At 46.4% G+C, this 24,446-nt stretch overlaps 2 protein-coding genes across 2 annotated transcripts; both read right to left on the bottom strand.

The window, feature by feature from the left end:
• Positions 1 to 14,245: 14,245 nt before the first annotated feature.
• On the bottom strand, positions 14,246 to 18,692 carry LOC8053229 (alpha-2 adrenergic receptor). Its single transcript, XM_029975668.3, has one exon. It carries the CDS (start codon positions 18,435 to 18,437, stop codon positions 16,872 to 16,874), a length of 1,566 nt encoding a protein of 521 aa, XP_029831528.1. The 5' UTR covers positions 18,438 to 18,692; the 3' UTR covers positions 14,246 to 16,871.
• Positions 18,693 to 19,477: 785 nt separating this feature from the next.
• On the bottom strand, positions 19,478 to 22,355 carry LOC120842915. The gene is made up of 2 exons (XM_040214128.2): positions 21,584 to 22,355; positions 19,478 to 19,536 (listed from the first exon to the last, which is right to left on the bottom strand). Exons 1-2 carry the CDS (start codon positions 22,338 to 22,340, stop codon positions 19,478 to 19,480), a joined length of 816 nt encoding a protein of 271 aa, XP_040070062.2. The 5' UTR covers positions 22,341 to 22,355.
• Positions 22,356 to 24,446: the final 2,091 nt, after the last annotated feature.

The raw sequence follows: 24,446 nt of genomic DNA, 5'->3' as shown, positions 1-24,446 counted from the left end.
TGGTTGGAACCAGCTTCCAAGGTTTCAGAACTAACCGTCATCTTATTCAAAAGTTATGTTACTTTCTAAACATTTGATTGGGGGCCCATTCTTGGTAATTGGAGTTATTGAGTCGGCTCCGCGTATTGGAATGGCGATTACCAAGAATTGGCTCCATCATTTTTCCACCGAAAGTTTCCCAAAAAGACGTATAACCTTTTAATAAGACAATAGTCCGTAATGAAATTTCGTCATCTTGTTTGTACCGCTAGCGCCACATTTGGGCGGAAGCGGAGTGTCGGCGATGCGTAGTTCATTTTTGCAGTGAAAAAAGTTGTTCGCCCACAGTGTGCGAAGAAACGAGAGCGATAGCTGTTTCACGGTCGCGCAATGCGGGTGGAATGTTGCCTTCACGTACCTGGGGGCGAAGGTGCGACGTGGTTAATTCTCATAGCCGTCGTGGCTGGCATCGTGGACGCCATTGACGACCGCCTGTTGTGCTCGGTGATGCATAAAGTGAGCGGGTAAGCGCGGTTTAAAGTTTCTAAAACGATCCAACATTTCGCGTAGCAACTGGATACTGCCAAAGTGGGATTTCGCATAATGCGACTAATGCTTGAAAACAAGTGTTTGAAGCAGACGACATGAAATATACTCTCCCTTCGTCGCGTCGGCGGGATGGCGGGGCTTCCCTTTCATCTGTCTCCGCGCTGCGCGGCCGACGGGAAAACCCGACTTCCCTGAAGTCATGCCAAAAGCGAAGATAAGTTTTTATTTTCTCGGGTTTTTTTTCTGTAGCGGGGACGACAGCTTATGAGCTCGAAATCTCTGCATAATGTCACCCGTATAGCTCGCCTAAAAAACCACAACAATAACATTGTCTTATCTTTTTACGTTGTCTGTGTGTGTTTGGGGGGGGGGGGGGGGGGAGGGGGGGAGGGGTGCACTGTACACAAGGCATCCCATTTGGAACGTTTTTGTTTTTTTTTTAAATTGGGTTTTATTTCCTCGATCAAACATGGTACTTCTGCCAAACTGCCGATTCGAGCACTGACCGGGAGCTGTAATACAGATGGTAAGGATTGCCTGCGTGCACTTTGAAGGCAAAAACAGTGATCAGGCAGAGTCGATAGTTGATCTCATTTGCAAGTTTATTGAACATAGTTCACATTTGTTCGCAAAAAAAAAAGTTTTGTTACTTTTGTGGTTGACGTCGTGGCTTTCGTGCTTCCTCCACCACCAGAGGTCTCCTCTTTATTTCTGTTTCTACGCACTTACCGGGACCAAGACTCTGACAAGTCGGGCCGTCTCGTATATAAAGAAGGAACGAATGAGTTGCTGGTAAACCTTATGTATCTCGAGAAATAAAGCTTACATGGTTCAGAGAGCAATAAAAAGTAAACCAAAACAACCACCACTTCAACAACAACAAACAACGAAAAAAAACAACAACAACAAAAAAAAACGTTACCAGGGATGCGCGTTCCTTTGCATGAATGGAAACATAGTCCTCTAAACACGTGTAGTAGTTTCAACTTTTCGATTTTTTTTTCTTTTCAATAAAGCTTTAGCACATCAGCCATGAATACACAAAGATAAGAGTAGACACTTTAAATAATAACAAGAAAAACACTTCGACCAGTTCTTCTTGGTTCACCCTGGTCGGTCACTCAGATCCCGAAAAGCTTGAGTACCCAGTGCTGCGGTAATGCGCTCCTTGTCACAGTTACTCTGCGTATCCATCCGTGTGTACACATCGCTCACTGTCCGTGTGTGTGTTGGTGTGTGCCAGTCTGTGTGTGTGTCGAGTAGGGCCGTATGCCGCGGCGACAGAGGACCACTTGTGAGAAGGGGAGGTGGGAATTAGGTTTTTTTGGGCTTGAGTCTTTTATTTACAGGTCCGTCGTTGAACATGCGCGTCAATCGCCTGAGTGTGTACGCAGGCGGGGAATCGCCTCCGATTCCCGAAACCCCGAGGGTCGTTCTGTGATAATGGTTACCTAATTTGATGACGTCAAAATGTCGTCCCCCACTCCCCCTCGAGTAGCAAGTAAAAGAAAGACAAAGAAACTTCCCGTGACTTTTGTTTTGTGTATTGTATGTCAAATGTGTGCCTCCAATTCAACATTCCCGGTGTACAGGACGTTGTACAAAATGCTTTTGTTTTCAAACCTAGCTTTATGTTTTCTGTTGAGTGGTTTCTGCGAAAGGAAGTTTATCGTAAAATGTGTTGTAAAGGGTTTAGGAACATACCGGACGTCACTTCACGCAGTGGAGATATCGGCTATTTTCAGCGATTGAGACAAGAATAAAGTTAGGTTTTGTAAATGCAATCTACTTAACTAAAAAGAAATGGACAACCGACGGTTTGATGAGTAGTTTTACTCATTCCGCACTAGTTAATTTTGAACTGCGTTAGTGGGGCAAAATCTGGACAAATTTCGTGAGCGTGAATAAGGATCAGTTTAAATCATTGACGTCGCTGAAGCCTGCTTGCAGGCTACGGTCATGCCTTTCTGAAGTTACTTTTTTTTCGCCTCCCGATTTAACGTATAATAATGAATCAGAAACGTCGTTCTCGTCTCAACCTGCCAGCCTATTTTCATGAAACAGCAACAGCAACAACAGGAGCAGCAACAACAGAAAACATTACGCATAGTCTTCTCCAAACAATGCGGCGACGAAGCAACACATCGTAAAATAGTTCGAGGACCTAGACAAAAATTCGAGAAGCCATCACTGAAATTGGTCAAGCTACAACAATGTGACGGGTCTGTAAAGACAGCAAATTCATGCGCGGGAAATGACAGATTCAATCCACTTTTTTTTCCGCTCAAGGACTCGGGGAGCTTGCGAAACTGCGTTGCGAAAGGTCATCAAATTGCATAGTCACACTGGAAGAAACACCATAAAACAATTACTCGCGTTTCTACCGTTTAAAAAGTTAAAAAAAAAACAAGAAATATTTGATTTATTCAACGTAACCGTAGGAAACATAATTAGCACATGAAAAGTCCTATTTTGACTTTTTTTTTTTCTTCTGCTAAAGTACACTTTGAAGCTTTGACCCTCGTTGTCTATTGGACCGAATTTCCTGCACCCTAGATGTGTCTTTATAAGGATTTTAATTTTTTTAAGGCAAAGTTTTGTCAGCTATTTTGCGCGTTGGTGACAAAGTTTAGGCTTTTTGCCTGATACTAAACAATTATCGAAACGCTCCAAAAACATTAAGGCTTTCTCTCCGATTGTTTTTACAATTATCTGACGGTTCAGATGTGAGTGATATTATTGCTGTTTAATTCTGCGCGTGAAAAAGAAATATAAGCGAAGGACAGGAATAGAAGGGTACAAACCACGCGCTGATTGGTCAATCATCATAATTTTTTTGAAGGCTATCACATGCGAAATTGTGGTTTCCTAATCACACCGAATAGAATATGCGCAATTATCAATAATAAGCACGACAAAATATTATTATGTAGCGCTTCGCTTTAACTAATATGTTTAGCATCACGTTGTAGCGGGAAGCTATAAGTATCGTATATGGCTCGGGTTTTCAAAAGAGTATCATTGCAAAAATATTCATGACAGCAAGCCTATATTAAAACTTATAAAGCAGCATAGCGAGAAAAAAGAAAGCTGTGAACTAATTTGCTGGAACTAAAGGCCGACACATTGCATCGCTAAAAAAAAAAAAATGAAGCTTATTTCGTTTTAACGAGTAATATATACGGACCTCATGTGCTTCATGGGCATTATAAAGATGGACAATGCGTAAGGCCGGATCCGGGGTGACCTGTAATGACTTAAATTTCCCTCCCTATTTAAAACAAGAACAAAAAACAAAGTAGTCAGTCAAACTTCTCTAGCGTCCATAGTTACATTGTGTAGAGTGTATATATTGTTTAGACTATATAAGTATGAAACGCTGTTCAACAAGCACCATTATTCAGTTCTGTAGTGTTTTGTTTATTTGAGTGAGTGTGTTTAGGATTAAAAAAACAAATAAAAAAGCTGTCCTTTTTTTTTATCACTTAAAAGATTTGCCGTTCTTCCAAACTTCGAAGAACCTAGAACCCAATAAAAAAGTAGTTTCAGTTTCTTCTTGGTTTCACACGCAAGCACGCGCACACAAACGCACCCACACCCACGCACATTTATGGTACACACTTTATACACGCGTCGTTATATTTATATATATATTTGTATGCATATAAGACTATGTAACACTTATTATTTCAACAGGGAGTTGTAACCGGGTGAAATGGCAGGTCACCTTTGAGGTCGTCGTCACCGGCCATCACCAGCTGTCTTCATCGACATCATCATTATCATCATTATCCCGCGGCATCGCACGCACAAGACGCGTGCGCAGTCCGTTCCGCGGGTCAACACACAAAGGAAAACGAAACACACTTTGCGCAACCACCATGAACAATAAAAAAGCAACGACGGCAACGCAGGGAACGAACAAACAGTGGAGCAGAGCGTTCAAGTGCACGACGGGGTGCGCTACCAGTCCAAGGAGGCAAAGATGGAGTCCACCACAGGGGGCGCTTTCAGTCCAAGGAGGCAAAGATGGCGGCCACGACTGGCGCGCGTATTGCAGTTAAGAGGAGCTCTGCTATCATCTCAAACAACCGCCATTTTCAAACATATATTGGTCGTTGTTAGCGCATAGTAACGCTACAGCGTAAATACATAACAAAAAAAAGAAAAAAAAGATGGCGTCGCTATTTGCGAGACCTGAAGCGTGGCCTAACGCTAATCCTAACACAGCACGAGGAGGACAATGACATCGGTGTCGGTGGAACTGAAATGAACCTATTCGAACTAGAAGACGATGTCCGACATTTTGTTTCTCGAAAATGGTTTCCTCTTAGGCAGATTTCGCGTCTCTCTATTAAGCTGTGTAGTTCAAAGTGAAGATAACCGGCTCAATTTGTTTGGTATGACTCGGGAGCCAATATTCCATTACTTTTTTTTACAAGAGCATATGTTTATTTATGTTTTCTGTTCCTTCTATGGCAGCACCATTTCTTTCATTGCGTTTGGTTTTGTCCTGGGGGATGTTATTATGTCGAAGAACTTGCGCCACACGTGATGTGTTTTGACAGGTGGAAAGAAAAGCTGTAACAAGTCAGGAATAGACAACTGTAACGATTGCAATGATTATTATACTATTAATCATTAGGATACTTGTGGTCTGTTGTGCTGCTGTGTGCGTAGGGGACGTACTAGGTGAGTGCGACAGAAAGATCGCAGGCAGTTCCAAGATTTTGTGTTGGTGTTTACGTGTCTGTCTGTGCGGGTGTCAGGGAAATGTGTGTTGCATTGTGACGAGAATGTAGTCTTCAACATTTGTCTTCAGCAGTTTATCACTGCTGAGAAGTTATTGACGACTAAACACGTTGACACCCAAAGCAAAGAAACCAAAAAAAAAAAAAAAACCCTAAGACCCAGCAATAATATATATATATATATTTCCATTTCGGGTAAATCTTGTTCAACTTGTTTTGAAATATCACATTTTCCCTTTGTCAGCGGCTTCTTAAGTCGGCATGGTAACAGCAAAAGCAGTTAAATTAGCTATTCTATATAAAGAAAATAAATTATTATTGCGCGCTTTGTTTAATTTGTTTTTTCTTTAGAAATTAATATTACCGAATTATGGGGCTTGAAGCAGTAGGAGCTGAATAGTAATTAGAACGTTTACAAGTAACCATGGCTCGCTTGAGAGCCCACTAATTTTGATTTCTTGTACGATACGTGCAGGTGTGACTGAGACTGAATTAAAGTACCTTGCAACTAGGCCTTCTGAAAATTAAAACAAAAGTCACATATGAGCAAGAAAACAAAACACGCGACGATCATCTTTTATGCTGTTGTTGGATAACTCAGTTTCATAAATTTCGATTGAAGTCCATCACTGCGCCACAAAGGACGATATGATGTTTGTTTATGCTCGATATATATTTACTTGAGATGTGCGTATTTCATCAAAATCAAAGCCTTCATTATAGAAACAAACTGTTTACATAATTTCCGGTTGTTTTTGTTGTCGACTTTACGCTACATTTACTAGAACCCTGTTGCTTGCTTTGAATGCTCGGCTGTCGACGGTAGCTGCATAAAATAAGCAGAAATTCCTTTGGCTGAACCGTTAGACTCGTGGACGTTGACGGGACTTTGAAAAATTGATTGCTGCAATCAGTTTCGCATGCTCAATTTATGTGTGATCCTCTATAAGTTGCCGTTAGAAGAAAAATATAAACTGTTTAGAAGTTACTTGTGACGTGTAATAAAATATTATGTGTAATATTGACTTACCCTATCTTCCGATGAACAAAGAATCAAGCCAGCCGCCACCAAAACAACAAAGAATAAACCTAATGTTCTGCAAAACGTTAACTTTCTTAGTCGGATCTATATAACAAGAAAAAAAAAAAAGAGAAAATAAAAAAAAAATTATTGCCCCCGCTTTTTTTTATTAGAAACTATAATTCAGTAGCACAAGGTCTTGTTAAAAACTCTTTTTGTAATAAAGGATTCATAGCTAACATTCGAGAAAAAGAATGCATTGAGAATTGAACACGTTGTGAGTAACCATTTCTAGAATAATTAGAGATTAGCAAAACAATAGAGATGATAAAAGTATTATTCTGTTTCCCGAACGCTAAATTTGTAATTTATTTACATTTGTACCCGGAGATGGTCGTCAAAGAGAATTGAAGCTTCCGTCAGCTGCATGAGCAATCATGTCAGTTCTAAGCTAATCTTTGAGACAAGTGTCATCAAGCTTCAAATAGGTTTTAGTTCGTATTTACTTTAGCCGGGTTTGACCTAAACTTCTCAGCTGCCCGAAAAAGCTGAATATATCTACGTGTTCAATGATGAAAGGTTTGAAAGTCAGACTGTATATTTTAATAAAGGTTCATTATCGCTACAAATATCGATATGTAATTCTTTTGGAGAAGACAACCAAAACCCATTTGTTAATTTCTGAAATACAATGTTTATATTTTTTTTCTGACATCTTTATCGATGTTAATTATGTAAACTATGGGCTCTGGGAGATCGATGTATACACCAAACTTCTGTGATAGAGATGGTGTCGCTTGTTGTTCTGTCGTGCTCGAATATATTAAGTGGTTGTGATCTGGAAAAGTAACGTTATTTGAAATAAAGAACATATGCGTAAACCAAAAAGAAAAAAAAGTAAAAATATAAAATTACTTATTTACAAAAAAAACAACAAAAACAAACCACAGCTATTACGTGTATTTTTCGGTCTATAGTCCGCAGACTACACATGATTAAGTTAATTTTTTACGCGGTGCGCATTAAATAGATACTGGTTTAACGTGAAACGTTCTTCGGCTAGGTGCTCGGAATTTCGTGAAGCCTGGATAAAAGCGTGGCCGCAAGGCTCGAGACTGATTGGTTGACAAGTGGAAGAGGAGGAGTGAGGGTGCTCCACGCTAGTTGGTTAACGGGGAGGTCATGTGATCAGAGCGGTGGGCGAAGAGGAGTGAGGTAGGCGAAGAGGAGCTTGACCCCTTGTGCGCATTGAGGAACAGGGGCTCGAGAGTATGGAAGGCTCTGGATGATCGCCAGGTTTATCAGTCAGATTAGCGGTAGTACCGCTTCATTCTAGGAAAAACTACGAAGTGTAAACACGGTATGCGTTAAACTATCGGATGAAGACCGCCGTGAACGTAGGCGTCTGGCGTCTGGAAACTCAGAGCATCGCTAAACGTTTTTGGTGCTATAAAGAGCGTTTCACGTATGCAGCACAATTGCCCAGCTATTTTGCCATGTATTTTTCATAATCGTTTGTTATGACGAGCCTTCATGGATTTTATGAAAAACAGGTTACGATGAGAACGAAATTTGTATGATACCAATTTCTTTATGCGCAAACAAAGCAGCTAATTTCAAGGTGAGCCGTGTATGAGAATTTCACGTGCGTGCGAACTATGGGCCAGATTGCGGGTTGTACACCTGGTGCAAACTATGCACCAAATAAAAACTCTACAAATAAGTTTTTTTAAGCTTTTTTAGTTGCAATTTGCTTCTGCGGACTATACACATAGTGCGAACTACAGTCCGGAAAATATGCCTATAATTTGGGGGGGGGGGGGGGGGGGGGGGTATCTTTTTAATACCGAATCTCCAAAACGGCATTTGCGCAAGTTTTCGTGCTCTCCCCGGAATGCGCTGAAAAGGGGGAGGCTCCATATCGCCAACACAGAGTTGACGTCATCAACTCCTTTTCTACGTCATCTGAACGAATAAAAACGGCGGGTAAAAGGTCAGGCAAAACGAAAAAAAAAAAAAAGAAAAAGAAAAGAAAGAAAGAAAGAAAGAAAGAGGTGGTTGGCAGGCGACGAGGCAGGCGAGGAGGAGAAAAGAATTTCTCGGGGTTGGCGAACAATGGGACCCAATTACACAAAATATTTTTCCATTTTATATTGTTTTTTTTTTCCTTTGCAGAAAACAAGCGCACCATACATACAGTGAAAAAGCAGAAATGGTCAGAGAAATGTCTTATTCAGGCACGAACGGGTTGAGAAGGGAGGGAAGCTCGGCCCACCTTCTCAAATGCATATTGCTTGTGCTCTTTTATTACCATATTTATGATCGCATCTTTAAAATAATAATCATAATGATAGTAATACAAAAAACAAAATCTTCCCAGGTTGGTAAAACGAGAAATGATAATGACAGAGTTATCAAAGTTGGATCTTTTTCTTGGTTCCCGAGTTTCACGCTCTCTCGCACGTTCCCGTCTTCAAAGAAGGACCTAAATTCATTTTCGCCCTCCAAGCTCCACATAGTAAAGGTCATGGGATGGACTTGGTAGTTTTCACGCTCATTCTTTCCATTTTTTTTTTCAGCGTCTTTTATTTTTTGTGACAGAGGATAAATAAAACAAAATTTGCACACAGAGTTTAAGGTGAGCGTCGCGGGCCCTTGGGGTGCCCGTATGAAGTTCGCTCGTCCCAGACCAATACCACCTACATAAAAGATCAGCGTGTCTTTGCAGAGTCTTACAACGAGCACGACGCTAACACACGACGACACCAAGACGTACGCGTCAGTCACTTTGAGGCGTACTCTCGTCAATAAGCTTCAGCGTGTTTTGCCGCTCGGGGCGGGACAGGGTTTCACTAACCAGAGCCATGTATAGGGGAAGAGTCTGGACATCTACTGCCCTCGGTGACCTCTCGCCGTACCTTCGGTTCTCCCAGACTCCTCCCATAGAACTGACGTCAGGCCTAGCAACCGTCTAGCAACGGAACACGCAGGGGATACGGCGCGGGCCTGCCCACCATTACCTACTCTAGGCCAACGCGCGCGCGTGCAGGGCCGCATGATATCCTGCGTACGGACCCTTATATTGAGGTTCTCCGGTGAGAAAATGGTCGGTTGTTTTGCAGTTGGATGTTCCAATAGCAGCCGTCACGGTTTCCCTTTCCTTTTATAATTCTAAATGAAAAAAAAGAAAGAAACGTAGCAAAATATGGTTGAATAAAATCAAGTGCGGCAATAAACCGATCTCACTAAGCATTCGGCGCACGCGTGACGCCGCCATAACTTTGGTTTACGGGAGACAGACGGCTGTGCAAACGAGGGCTCGTGCCGTCTCGTGCTCTCCGAGCGCAGAGCTCCAGGGAAGTTCCCGCACGCGCAGAAGACTAAAGTTCCCTCGATGCATTGCGGCAAGAGTGGCGTAGTCAAAATTGGCTGGTGAGATCGGTCTGGACGCCTACGGAAAGCTCCCGTCCTTGTGAGGTTGGAATGCTTGTTTCATCTTGAAACTTTTTATAAAATGTAGCGACGAAAACTAAGGAACTAGTTGCTACACAAAGCTCGCATATAATGTGTAAGGTGAATAGCTGCAGCACAAGACAGGGACGTCCCATCTGTGAAGCGTTTTCCCCTGCCTTCTTCAAACCGATAATCGAATGCACTTATTATTTCATGCCTCCTAATATTTTTTTTATAAAAAAAGCTAGTTTTTCTGTTTTTCTATTATTTTTTATGAAATGACATGACGATGCATTCTGTGATCTAAACGCTGTTAGGAACAATCAATTGAGTTAAATCTATTGAAGCGAGCAAGCTTACCATTCGCGAAGAACCTCCTGACGCTGCGTCGCTCGATGTTTATTTTGTAACCTTCCGTTATGAAATGGAAGGCTCAAACATTACGACAAATGTCAGTGCCGGCGCCGTTTTTAATGCAAGCAAACTCGCACAACCTTCATTTATTTTGTTTCTTTTTTTGTAACCTTCCGCCTTCCTAGACCTAGTCTGAAGAACAAGATCGCTGTTTCGTTGCTGAGAGAGTTCGGTGGAGGCAGGCGGTATATCATGCACGGCTTGGCCATCCCATCTCAGAAGTAGCGATCGCTTCGATCACGTCATCTCGTCTGACATGCTGACTCATAGAAAAGAGGAAATGCAATTAATACAAAAACGAAACTCAGGGAAACTTTACAATTTAACAAATAATATTCTTCGAAAACACAGGTAACCATGGCATTCTCCTATACGCTCGCCTATCAGAACACTCTACGGAAAGCCCCTCAGCTGGGAAAAAGAAGTTTTTATCCTTGCGCACTGCTAAAATAAGAAGAGACGTCAACAAGAACTGAAAATTGCGAAATTTACGCGAGCGTAATCTCCGCAACGCACCAAACGTCCGCGAAGCGTTTGATGACGCGGCGCTTACGGAGGGAGAATAGACAAGGTGACCGGGGAACTAACTTAATATGGCTCCTGAGTAGACACGACACAGCCTAAATACTGCTAGCGGATGACTTAAAACACAATAAATCAGTCAGGCAGACACCGAGAGCCAAGCATACGGGCATAGGTTCCTGGCGTCGGTTGGGCTCGAAGACGGCGAAGTGGTCTAAACATTGCGTTCGCGTGGCGTGTCAGTGACGTAGTTGACGAGCTGCCAACGATGCCATGCCAGCTGGCCAGACTCTCCCCTATGTATGGCTCTGTCAGCGACGATGACTTAATGGGCAGGCCTTCTTCTTCCGGGGGTATTGCCGGGACCCTCAACGTTACTGACAATACTTCCCAAGAGGCGAGCTCCGGTGAAAGTTCGATAGTCAATGATTTGCCTAAAAATCTAATCAACACAAAAAAAAAAATATATATATATATATATATATATATATAATTAGACATACCTAATAGAATCATTAATTCAAAATTACAAGTCGCAATTTTTTTTTCACGAAGTTTTTGAAGTTTTAATTTTGGTCTGAGAGGCTGAGAACCTTACTGGTAAAACTGAAAGCGTGACGTCGGATGTATAATGGGGCAATACGGAAACAGTATGTAGTTAGTTCCCGGAGGTTACAAGAAGTTTCGTGGCTTGAATGATTTTATGATTTTATTCCGATGGATCCAATAGTTATTGACTGGGCAGGCGTAATGAAATTAATTCAAAATATGAAGCTTTCCTCTTCTCCAGGTGATGATGGCATTAACCCCAAATTTTTGAAGAACACCGAAGTGTATTCATCTATAATATTGTCGAAGATTTTTGCACAATCATTAGAATCCTGTACGCTCCCGAACGACTGGAAGGTGGGAAAGGTGGTTCCTCTGCACAAATCAGGTAACACTCATTGTCCCAATAATTATAGACCCATTTCATTAACCAGTATACCGTGCAAACTCATGGAACATGTCATATACTGTCATATGGTGTCCTTCCTCGAAACTAATTATTTTTTTAGTATGCATCAACACGGCTTCAGAAAAAATTACTCATGTGAAACTCAACTACTCGCCTTTACTAACGACTTATTCTCTGCTGCAGATCACTTAATCACTGTTGACTGCATTTTCATCGACTTCTCTAAAGCATTCGATAGTGTCTGTCATAGTCTGCTCCTGTATAAATTAAGTAAACTTAACATGGACCCTAATATTTTTAAATGGATAGAATGCTTCTTGTCTAATCGCACGCAATATGTAACCGCCAATGACCATAACTCCCCTCACTGTCCTGTAACGTCCGGTGTCCCGCAGGGGTCAGTGCTAGGGCCCTTGCTTTTTCTTATTTATATTAACGACTTACCTAGCTGCATTTCTTCATCTATAAAACTTTTTGCTGACGACTGTGTTGTTTATCGCAAAATTCTGGAACCTGCTGATCATCATGCTCTTCAGTCTGACCTCGATAACATTTCATTTTGGTGTGACACCTGGCTAATGAAACTTAACCCTGCTAAATGTAAGTCAATGAGAATTGCACGTCATTCAAATTACATCCTACCATGTGACTACTTACTTAACCGTGTTCGCCTAACGCAAGTTTCGTCCTTCAAATATCTTGGCATTATCATTTCTGCTAACCTTTCATGGCAAGATCACGTCAACTACATCACTAGTAATGCTAATCGCGCACTTGGTTATCTACGGCGTAATTTTTCTTTAGCCCCAACTAACTTGAAACTCATACTTTATAAAACTTTAGTGAGGTCAAAGCTTGAATATGCATCATCAATCTGGGACTCTCATATTAACTCCATTATTCTTCAAATAGAAGCCATTCAAAACCGTTCCGCGCGTTTCATCTTCTCAAATTACTTTCGAACTGCCAGTGTCACTTCCATGAAATCTAATCTTAACTTACCCGATCTTTCATTGCGTCGTAAACTATCTCGTCTTTGTCTCTTTCACAAGGTTTATCATTTCAATTCTCTACTCAGTGACTCTCTCTTTCTGCCACCATCGTACATTTCTTCCCGCAGCGACCATCAGTTCAAGGTTGGCGTCCCAAGCAGCCGCACCAATTTGCACTTCCACTCGTTCATTCCCAAAACCTGCACAGACTGGAACCACCTCCCCGCCTCCATCGCTTCAATCACCGACAGCGACCGTTTCAAAAGCGCCATTTGCAACCATTTTTTGTAATCTCCCTGCTGTGTTTATGCTCATGTTGTATTATTATTATTTTTTTTTTGCTTCACCACTCCTCTCTGTAATGCTTCGGCCTTGAGAGTAAATAAATGAAATGAAATGAAATGAATATCAACGCCGAATTATGCCAGCAAAACTAAAAAAAGAAAAACTTGCGCGAAATTTTTGCGTTTTTTTTGTTTGTTTAGGTCGTCTACTTGACTTGCAAGTTACACCATATGTTACGTCACGCCACTGAAGAGCGCGGGAACATTGCAATGTTGGTTTTGGCATCACTAATCATTTGCCGTTTTCACAATAGCTAATTTTGAATTTGGAAATAATAAATGTTACGCCGGAAGGAGTAAATCCTGGGTATTCCAAAAGGGTGTTTAGATTGGTAACCGGACAAAAGCTCACCGGACAAAAGCTCACCGGACAGAAGCTCACCGGACAAACGCTCACCGGACAAAAGCTCACCTCTTCTTTTTTTTCGCTACCCGGGCAATACAAGGGCTTGGATAACGTGCGGACGCGATGGTCATTGCACCATTTTTAGAAGTGGTACCCCATCCCATGCAAAGGTGTCGACAAATAAGCCATAACAGGCAGAGAAGCAACTTTTGGGACCACAATTAAGATAACCAAAACTAAGTGGAGCTAAGATCAAGCTTGCTTGGCTCAACTTTCAAGGTATGTCGGAGTACCCTCGTGTACCGCCCAAGAAACTTCGTGAACCGGAGTTTTCGAACCCGAAGAGGTGCACCGACATCTACCAAGACTGCTGGAGCAAGTAGGAAAATGCATTCGCTTCTAACCAATCGATAAATAAACTTGTTCCTACTCTAATCAACAAACCATGCGCCTGTCAGATTAAATTTATCGTTGCATTTTAGTGTCGCAGGCAAGCACCTAAGTTGTCCGCACTCGTCTTAAGACCAACATTAAATTTTCTTCTGGTGAGCTTTTGTCCGGGTCTGTGAAAAAATGGGCGAGCTTTTGTCCGGTGAGCTTCCGTCCGGTGAGCTTTCGTCCGGGATTCGTTTAGATTAAATAGCCAAAAAAAAAAGGAAAGAAAACCGCCGGAGCTCTTTTTTAAGTTTAGTTCACAATAAGAAAAAAAGAGAAAAAATTCGAATAGCGCCGCCAATACCACAGAACGTCACGTCTGTCAGTCTCTCAACCGTGCAGTGTTGCGATTAGAAAAAAGATCAAAGTTAGGTTCCAATTAAAAATACCTTAGGGTTCTCGAAACTTATCCAATGTTCAACTACACACTGTGCAACCGGAAAAAAAAAAAAAAAAAAAAAAAACGAGAAAAAAATTCAAGCATTTTTTTTATTTTATTTGATAGACTCGGGAACGCACCGAATGCGTTGCGAATGAGCTGAGCACGTTCTGTGTTTGTGTTAACATCGTGTGATGTCATGAGGCCACGTGACTTCGTGACGTTACTCTGTGACGTCGCCTGTCCTGACGAGATTATGTGTCTCCGTGTAACTCTGGAGCGTAACGCTGCTACATAACAATTTTATCGTAAAATAAAACTTAAAAAAAAAAACAAAAAAAAAACACACGTTTAGCTTTAGAAAAGAAAAAAAAAAATTGGGATTGGTTTTCTTGTTTGAACACGCTAAAACGCTTCGACTATCCGGGAAGTGTAGTCTACAGTCACACGTTTCCGGTGCAACCGCGAAAGAACGCTGGAAAGGATGTGCCACATTGAGATGTTTGTGTGTTTGCGTGTATGTATGCGCGTGGAGTGTTTGGCGCGTGCGGACTGTGTGGGTACCGATGGGGTGGCGTGCCGGATCTTACAAAACGACGCGGCGGGGTTTGCGCCAACGTAGAACGCGTGGCTCTGTGAGTGAAGGCGACTGGGAAAATTTCTAAAGATTCTCCCAAGACCTTCCCAAAAGACGTTACTCCGGGGGTGGAATGCTCCCGAAGCCGATAGACTGGGGTACAGGTACACGTGCGCTCGTGGCTTGTAAGAAAAAAAAAATACCGGAAAACTTGCGGGACGTTCACGGGACCTCCTCAGGACGTTACTGCCGATAATAATGAGAGTGCGCCTCGTGCGTTTTTTGAGATAACTTTCCCTCGCGGAGGGAAAGCTGCTTTAGCCGCGTGATTTTGGACTACTATTGCGATTTGATTAGAACCCCAGTCTTCTAAAAAATACCATCAACACCTTTATGAATGTGTTAAACTTGGGACGAAAGATACACGTATGTGAGTTGGAGCATCTCTTGTAATGCATCGATATATTTTAAGGAGAGTAAGGGAATGGTTTTCATTCTGTTTCAAGACCGTCGTTGACAAGTTCGAAAACCATCTTTACCTCGACAACTTTTTGACCTTTGTAATGTACGAACCTGGATTCTTGAATATCTTACTTGATTCGTCTATATTTACGAAACGCGCTGACGAGAGATAGCGGGTTTCAATTACAACACATCAAATAGTCCGATGGGGTGTGATGTTGACCGATACTTTTTGATGTTATCGCAACAGCTGCTTCGGAGACGACCTTGAGACATCGATGCAATTAATAGACGCTCATGGACCCTTGTATCTTGTATGATAAGTTTCCATGTCGCTTCTATAAAAAAATAATTGGAGATTGTTTTTGTTAAAAACATTTCCTGTTTTAATAATGTAAATATTTGAGTATCTGGAATATTTATAAAATTATCAAATGGAATGGCCGTGTGCACTGCATGCACAGGGTAAAATGTTTTAACTCAAAGCTGCAATTCGTGCAACAGAGACCCCTGGTCTTTTTCATATATCTTAACTTTTTGCCGATACTCAAAATGTGGGTGCAAGTGTTCGATATTGCCAAAACTGGCTAATAGATGCAGTGCTTGTATTTGGGGCTTTTTAAAGTTCTTGCGGACTGACATAGGGTTCTTCTGAACCATGTTTTTATGATGTATCCTGAGACGTTGTTGAGAAGTGTTCGTGACGGTATCGGGAGTTTTCCGGTATTGTTTTTGGCGGACATTCGTCGGACGTTTCTGATGTGTCCTCAAGAACTGCGACTATGTACATACGCGACTACAAAACAGGCGTTTTTTGTGTGTCCTTTCCTTCGCCTCTGGTTGGTTTTCTGAAGTATATATGCCGTTGCTTCGGATGGAAGCGCTAACATGACGCACATTGGCATAGAAGAAGAGAAAACTTAGAAGGAAAGAAACAGGACAGAGTATAAAAAACGTACTTGGCAACGACGACTGACATGGAATCGGGACGATACAGCATATACACCACTTCGTGCCTACACGCTAGACCTTGTGCTTTGAAACAAAATAACAAGGGAACGAAATCAGAACTAGTGTGTACTGAGAGTTTGCGTTTCGCTTTGCGGTCGAAGCGTTCCTCTGCGTCCGTCTTCTCCAGGTGCGGAAACAGAAAATTGAGTATACTAGTAACACGTTCTTCGCGTCGTTTCGGCTGCGCCAAGCACGAAACGACACCAACAACAACAACAACAAGAGCAATGAAACCGAGTCGAAGGATCCTCGAACTTGCGTTTTCGAGGTCCCGCACGTAATGCCCCCAACGGGAGCCCCGTGCGAGTTGTGAGTCAAGGAGGTGAAGAGAGCAGGCCCCAAGCGGCTAGTCCCTGCGTCGTGACCCAGTGCACATTGTTCGCAAGAGCGGTGCGTCGGCTCTCCAGAGTCAGCGGTTGCGTAGAAAAGGCGGAGGAACGTAGAGGATACCCCGGGCGCGCGTCGGTTGGGCCCCGAACATTGGACCGTTGGATCCTTCAACGGGTGATGTTGCGCAGCAGGCCGGAGGGAACGCCCGGGCCGCGGGAGGGTGCGGCGGCGACGCGGAACTCTGTACGGGGTGGCCGCGCGAGGCACTTGCATCCGCGACCGGTGCCCGTGCGGGAGGTCTGCAAGCGCCTGGAAGACATAGCTCGGCGAGACGGCGGCGGCGCAGGATCACTTGAAGAGGATCTTTCTGAAGGCCTTGCGGAAGTCCCTGTTGAAGATGGTGTAGATGATGGGGTTGACTGCCGAATTGCAGTAGCCGAGCCAGAAGGCCACCGCGAACACCGTGTCACTGATCTGGCAGCGCTTACAGAGGGCACCCAGCACGTACATGAGGAAGAACGGCAGCCAGGCCAGGATGAAGGCGGCCATGATGAGACCGAGGATCATGGTGGCCCGGCGCTCGCGAGCCTTGGCCAGCTTTCGCTTGTGGCGCTCGGCGTCCGACGGGCTGTGCCGCGCGGCCACCGCGTACGTGAGTCCCGTAGGGGGCTGGGGCCTCCGCTTGGAGCCCGGCCTGTTGGGCGGGCGCCCGGGCCCGCTCCCACCCGAGGAGTCGCCCTCGGCGGCGGCGTTGGAAGACTCGCACAGTTCGCTGTCCTCGTCCCTCTCTGCGAGGGACAGCGTGGAGCCGTACGGATAGCGCACGATGCGCGACGGCGCGCTCAGCAAGCCCGGCGCGTCGTCCGGGGCAGATCCCGAACCCGGCGTTTGGTCGGCCTCCCGCTCGCGGTCCTTGCAGGCCGCGGGCGCGAGTCCCTCCAGGCGGCGCAGCGGGGGCGACGTGGGCTCTTCGGGCGTCTCGATGATGATCTGCGGCGCGGCGCTGGGCAAGAGGAGGCCCCTGCGCTGCTGCGCGCCGCCGCCGTTCATCTTGTGCGCCGCCGAGGAGTCCGGCGGGCTCGGGTTGCTGAAGCTGGTGCACGTCGTGGTCGTGGTGGTGGATTTGTCACGCCCGGGGTCGTTGGTGAGCTCCGGGACGTGCCGGGCCTGCTTCTTGACGTGCCTGCGCGCGCGCGAGCGAGCCGCGAGGAATATCCGGATGTACACAAACACCATGACGACGGCTGGGACGTAGAAAGATCCCATGGCCGAGTAGAGGACGTAGCCCACGTCCTCGGACACGGAGCACTGGGGGAACTCGGACGCCTGCTGTGACTTCTTCCAGCCCACGAGCGGCGGCAGCGAAATAAGCGCCGAGAGGAGCCACACGAAGCAGATCATGGCCATGGCGCGCGAGGCGGTCCGCTTCTTGAGGTACTCGACAGCGTGTGTGACCGACCAGTACCGGTCCAGGCTGATGAGGCACAGGTTGTTGATGGACGCCGTGCAGATGAGCACGTCCAGCGCCGCGTGGATGTCGCACCACAGCGAGCCGAAGATCCAGTAGCCCATCAGCTCCTTGGCAAGTGAGAAAGGCATGATGATGAGGCCGATCAGAAAGTCGGACACTGCCAGGGAGGCGATGAACCAGTTCTGGATCGTCTTCAGGGTCTTCTCAGTCGCGATGGCGATACACACCAGCATGTTGCCCACTACGATGAGGATCATGATGCAGGTCACCACGAAGGCGGTCACCACAAAGCTCAGCCTGGAGTAGCGGCTCGGGTAGGGCGACCCGTCCCACGGGTCGTCCTCTTCGGGCCAGCCCTCGGCGGTCCCGTTGCTGCCGTCGACTGACCCGTTGGCCGCTACGCTGTCGAGCCAGCTTAGGTTGGCCGCCGTTCCGTTGCTCATGACCCTTCAGGAACGCGCGGCCCAGGCCGGGGCTCCGCGCCGCTCACGGGCATCGTCCCCGGCCGTGGGCCCGGGTCTCCGAGAACCCTCGATGCCTCGATGATCCTTCGTCGTCGTGCGCTGCTGCCGCCGGGGATGCCGAGTCGTCGTCGACGCTGTAGGCCGCTGCCGCCCGCTGCCGGAGAGGTGCGTCCAGCAGGAAGTCCGGGCCCCGTGCACTTCGCTCTTGGTCGCCGGGATGTCTTCGGGATGACTGCAGGCAGATCCTGCGGGCAAACAGAGCGAGGACGTCACTCCACAAACGTCGGCGCGCTGACACGCATCGTCGCATGCGAGCACAAAAGGGTCGACATCAGAGTACACATGGCATTCGTTTGCATACAACTCGCGATGAAAGCGGCTCGACTATACGAGGACACAACCGAGGCATGATATTCAGCTTGCGGGATTCCGAGAGAGCCCTAAGTAGGAGCCTTTTTGTTTTTACGCACTCTTCGAGAAACATCGTTTTTACTTCGTTACTACGAGATGTATTTTTTTTTATTTTACCTTGCACTCATGACGATTGAGAGCTTCTTTAAAGAGGGCGCACACAAGTAATGATGCCCATTATGTTACACCGAGAGAAATTACAGGGTTTCCAGACGCATTTTTTTTTCTTTCGTCCGTTTCAATGGTTTTAATGGCTAGACAACTTTTACACTCAGGGAATATGTATCATAAGATCGTAATACGGTATATTTTATTTGATACACGCAAAAAATAATTCAATACTTTAAAAAAATAAAAGAAGTAAACATCTATTCAGTATGATCAGCTCATGTGCCATTAAAACATTATAAGAAATATACTGTTACAAATCTGTTCTTGCGCCTAGTCTCATGCACCTTGTCCTCGAGATCCAACGTTCATCACAGGCCAGTTAGAATGCCTACGCTATTTTGAGCATGCCCCAAAGCAAAGAGCAAACACTTCAAACTAGCCACCAACAACACATTCAAGCAAAAACACGAGCAAAAAACGAAGCCTGAAAGTTAGAGCTACGCCTTTCCTTTAAAGCGAAGATTTATTCCCAAGACGCCAAGATGCAGAGTCGCGTCTGAAAAGAAAAGGCTCTACCTAAAGACAAGAAAAATGTCGGCAAGTCTGCGAGAAACAGACCCCCCCCCCCCCTCCCCCAACCCCCCTCCCCTCAAAAAATAAGAAATAACAGCTTTTACCACATCGATAAGCGGAGTGTGCAGGCCGAACATGTTAAATGTTCACTTTGGCTGGCGCGAGCGCTCGCTTCAACGTTAGTTTTTCAAGATTGGCAGAAAAAAAGAAAGCGCCAGGGTCTCTGGTGTGTAGCCCCGAGGCAGCTATTGTTCAGCGTCTCCTCAAGCGTTTCCCCGCGCGTTGGCACCTCGGGGGCCAACCGCTGTCAAGACGCAGTGTACGCCTGGTTCGGTTCCATTGGAGCCGACAGGGCCCGACCCAATTCATCACGATCCCGAACAAGAGCTGGCAGCAAGCTCTTGCTCCGAAGGAATCGACCAGGGTCCTTCGCCCCTGGGCGTCTGTGGGATGCGGTGGGAAGGGACGGAACGCGATAAGAAAGTCTCCAAGTGTATGTGTGAGAGACTGTGTGTAGATTTGTCCACTTGTGTATGTGTGCGGGTTTGTCTGTGCGTATGCGTTTCTGTGCTTCTTTGCGTGTATGTGAGCCTGCTTGTGTGTGCGCGCGTGTCTGTGTGCAGGTGTGTGTGTGTGTTCCTGTGCATGCACGTGTGTGCTTGTGCGTGTGTCTTTGGCTGAATATGTCTATGTGTGTGCGCGTGTCTGTCCTTTGTGCATGTGCCCGTGTGGGTGTGTGCGCGCGCAGATCTGCGTGTGTGAGCACGCGTTTGTGCATGTGTGTGTGTGTAAGCATAGTATGTAAAGTCGCCCAATTTTTTCATAATATCACGCGAGCGTCGACCGCCTGGACGGCCAGCGCTGTGCCGCGGAGAAATGCGGGGTCACGGGAGAGATTAGGCGCGTGCGCACAAAGCTCTCTCCGGTGCGAGCGTTGTCTGCTAGGCTATTCTGTTGACCGCACACAGCCCCAGCCCCTGTTCCTTATCTACTGGCATAGCTGACCGCCTTAAAGCAAAGATATGAACAGCGCTTGTTTGCGTGATACCGTGATACTGCTCAGGCGTGAAAGAAACTGCGCGTCATCTCGTTTAATTTTTTTTTATTCTTTTATTTTTTGTTTGCGTTTACTTTGTCAGAACCAAAAAAAGAACAATACGATGACGTGACAAGCTGAATGCAACGATGCATTAAACTATATAGACGCTTTCAGGCAGCTGGGCATGGGCGCCGCCATAACTGACCTTCAGTTTTTGTTCCCTCTTATTTCGTTTGCTCTACTTCATCATTACCACAGCAGGACAGGTTATTGCAATTCTAAGTGTTACTGTGTCCTTCTCCCTATGCATAGGCCCTTGTGGAGACTCGTCAACGCCCGTTTCAGTGGCTCGGCATCTCGATAAGACAAGAGAAGGTCAGCAATGGCGTCTCAATCTGGCGCGCGCTGAAAGCGTCTATACTACAGCCAATGCTACAAGCCATCAAAATCAAGCCAGCGCTGTCGCCCTGCCACGTGACATCGTGCTTCCACGTGCAGTTGTGCCCAACAGGAAAGCCATGTGAAACATTTTAGCGATGGACTGGCCAAAATGGCTCGTAGAGTCGGCTGCGGTACAACACAAAGTGAAACTGAGTATAAACAAAGTTTCCGCTTGCTGTATTTTTTTTTTATGAACTGCGTTGTTGCTGTTGTTATCTAGCCTATGTAGCCTAGTAATCACACTTCTCTTTGACCCGCGGGCGCGCGCACATTATTATGCCTCCTCGAGTGCCCACAGAAACACGGGGACGTGTTGTAAGAATTTCGATGCGCGACATGACGCAAAGGGATATAGCAACAACAGTCGGGGTTACACAGACTAACGTCAATAGGATTGTGAACGCATTCCAAGAGGAGGAGGAAACTTTATTATTCTTCCGGGATCAGGTATTGGGGGTGGCGGAGGCCCAGAGGGCCGCCGCGATCGCCAGGGCCCGGGAGGTGGTCAGGACTTGGGCTGACTCCTCCGGGTTGCGCAACATCTGCTCCCAGAGGTGAGGGGAGGGAAGAGGGGGGTATGGGTCTGCGGGGCATTCGCAAAGGGAATGGTAATGAGTGTCGAATGCCCCGCAGGCAGGACAGGCGGGTCTGGTAAAGAGGTGTGGGTGAGTGTGTATTAGTTGTGTTCGGTGGGGGAAAGTGTGTGTTTGTAAGAGGCGCAGCATGTGTGCTGCCTCTTGGGAGAGGTGGGGGTGCGGAGGTGGGTATTGGCGGCGGAGGAGGCGGTAGTGTAGGGTAATATCCCTGTATTGCAGGAGGGAGGTAGGCTTGCCTGCAGGGACATCGCGTGTAGGCGCAGTTGAAATGGCGGCTCGGTCGATAAGTTCGCGAGCACGATCGTGCACCATCTCATTAGCGCCTACGCCTGTGTGGGCTGGTGTCCACAGCAGGGTCACGGTGTCGAATGGAGGGTTGTTGGTGAGAATTTGGAAGGCCATGGGGGAGATATTGCCGCGAATAAAATTGCGGATGGCCTGCTGAGAATCAGATAGGACGAATTGGGGGGTGGGGCTCTGGGCGAGCGCAAGGGCAATGGCCGCTTCCTCCGCCGTGGTTGTGTTTGTAGTGAGGATGGTGGCCGCCGTGACGTTTGGTGGTGGATGTTGGCCGAGAACAGCTACACAGTGTGCAGGTTTGTGAGGGTAGGGTGTGGCATCAGTGTATAGTGTGCATGGTGATGGTGGGTATAGTTTGGCGTGGATGTTGGCTCGTGCTAGTCGCCGGGCTTTATGGAAAGTTGGGTGCATGTGGCGAGGGATTGGGTGGACTCGAATGCGGTTACGTATGCGCGGTGGAATGGGGAGTGGGGGGATTGGGATGGTGGGGGGGAGTATGTTTATAGTGTTAAGAATGTAGTGCCCTGTGGGTGAGGATGCGAGGCGGGTGAGTTGGGACATGTGGTGGGCGTCTAGGTGTTCGCGTATTGTGTTGTGTATGCCGAGGTCGAGCAGGCGGTGCGTTGGGGCGTGAGGGGGGAGTAGGAGAGCATGTCTATATGTCTTCCTGAGGAGCGCATCAAGGGAGTCGAGTTGGGTGGGTGTAAGGTTAAGGTAGGGTAGCTGATATAGGATACGGTTGAGTAGAAAACTGTGGACGAGTCGGAGGCGGTCCTGTTCCTTGATGCCGTGGTGTTTAGTGGCGATCCTTCTAATGAGGTGTGAGGTTTGGGTAACATATTTCTTTACGTATTGGAGGGTGGGTGCGGGTGATCTGTTGTGTGTGAGGGTGAGGCCTAAAAGTCGAACTCGTTGTGTGTGTGGTATTGGGTCAGAGTGTATAAAAAGTTGGATGGGGTTTTTTTGGAGGGGTTTGTGACGAGGCGGCGTAAAGGTAAGAAGAGCGGATTTGTGTGGGGAGCATTGGAGCTCCAAAGGTTCGATGTGATGTAGGACTTGGTTGAGGCTATGTTGAAGTGTTGCTTCAATGTGTTGGTCGGAGCCAGAGTGGACCCAAAGGGCAATGTTATCTGCGTACAGTGTGCTGCGTAGTGTGGGGATAGTGAGGAGAGTACGGGCAAGTGGGATTAGGGTGAGGTTAAAGAGCATGGGCGAGAGGACCGCTCCTTGTGGCGTTCCGCGGTCTGGCATGTGGAAAGAATCAGACTGGACATGGCCGAAACGGATGGTAGCGGTACGTTTTGCGAGAAAGTTATAGATATAGTGGTAGAAGTGTAGGCCTAGGTTTTGGGATGAGATTGCCTGAAGGATGCTATGGTGTGAGATATTGTCAAAGGCTTTTTGGAGGTCTAATGAGAGTATAGAGGTGTGATCTCGTTGCGGGGGGTGTTGGTGGAAATCATGATGGTACTGTATAAGGGCGTCTTGCGTGGATAAGTTTGGTCGAAAGCCGATCATATTAGGTGGGTAGGTTTGTGTGTATTCAAGGTGCGCATTGACGCGATTCTGCAGGACGTGTTCGAGAAGTTTGCCGAGACAGGAGGTGAGTGAGATGGGGCGAAGGTTGTGTATGGAGGGTGTTTTTCCAGGTTTGGGGATAAGGGTGATGTCAGAGTGTTTCCAGGTGGAGGGAAGGGTGTGGTTAAGCCAATGTTGGTTGAAGAGCTGTACAAGGTGTTCTAGGACCTCCTCATTGAGGTGACGTAAGAGGGTGTTTGTGATGTTGTCATGTCCTGGTGTGGTGTTGCGTTTGAGGGCTTGCACCGCCGCTTGTAGTTCTGCAAAGGTGACGGGGGCGTCAAGCTCTGGGTTGGGGTTGCCAGTGTATTGTGGTGGACCAACAGGGTGTGATGATGGACGTGGAATGTATATGGAGCGGAGGGTGTCGCATAGGGCGGTGGGTGAGAGCTGAGTTTCCGCTATAATTTGTGTGGTTTGGTGGCGAGATTGCGTCTTAGTAGTGCGCGGGTCGAGTAGGGCACGGAGGATGTGCCAAACCTTCTTAGTGGAGAGCTGGCCTCGCATTTCGTCGCAAATATTGTTCCAGTTGTTCCTGGCTAATGTGAGTGCGTGCGTCTCGATCTTAGTGCGGAGAGTTTGTAGTTTGAGGCGAAGGTTGCGTCGGTGTTTATGTTTCCGCCAGCGCTGCTCTAGGCTGGTGTAGGCCTCCCAGAGGTTACGGAGGTGGGTATCTACATATTCCGCTGGGGGAGGAGGATCGATAGTTTTGGTTGCAATCTGTTTAGCTGAGAGAAGGTGGGTCGTCCATTGTTCTAGGTCGGAATCACAGGTGGTGGTGGGTGGGAGTGGGCATTCGGTACGGAATAGATCCCAATCTGTGTGTGTTGGTGGTGGAAGTGGGGGGCTTGTGGAGATGCCTTTGAGGGTAAGACACGTGCTGATGATGTAGTGATCGCTGCCAAGTGTGTGTGGTGTTGTGGATGTGTGAAGGGTGAG

Source organism: Ixodes scapularis, unplaced genomic scaffold, assembly GCF_016920785.2.
Source record: "Ixodes scapularis isolate PalLabHiFi unplaced genomic scaffold, ASM1692078v2 PGA_scaffold7__128_contigs__length_106722199, whole genome shotgun sequence".
Lineage (NCBI taxonomy): Eukaryota > Metazoa > Arthropoda > Arachnida > Ixodida > Ixodidae > Ixodes > Ixodes scapularis.
The sequence above is the reverse complement of the archived record's forward strand: the minus strand, read 5'-3'. Positions and strand labels throughout refer to the sequence as shown.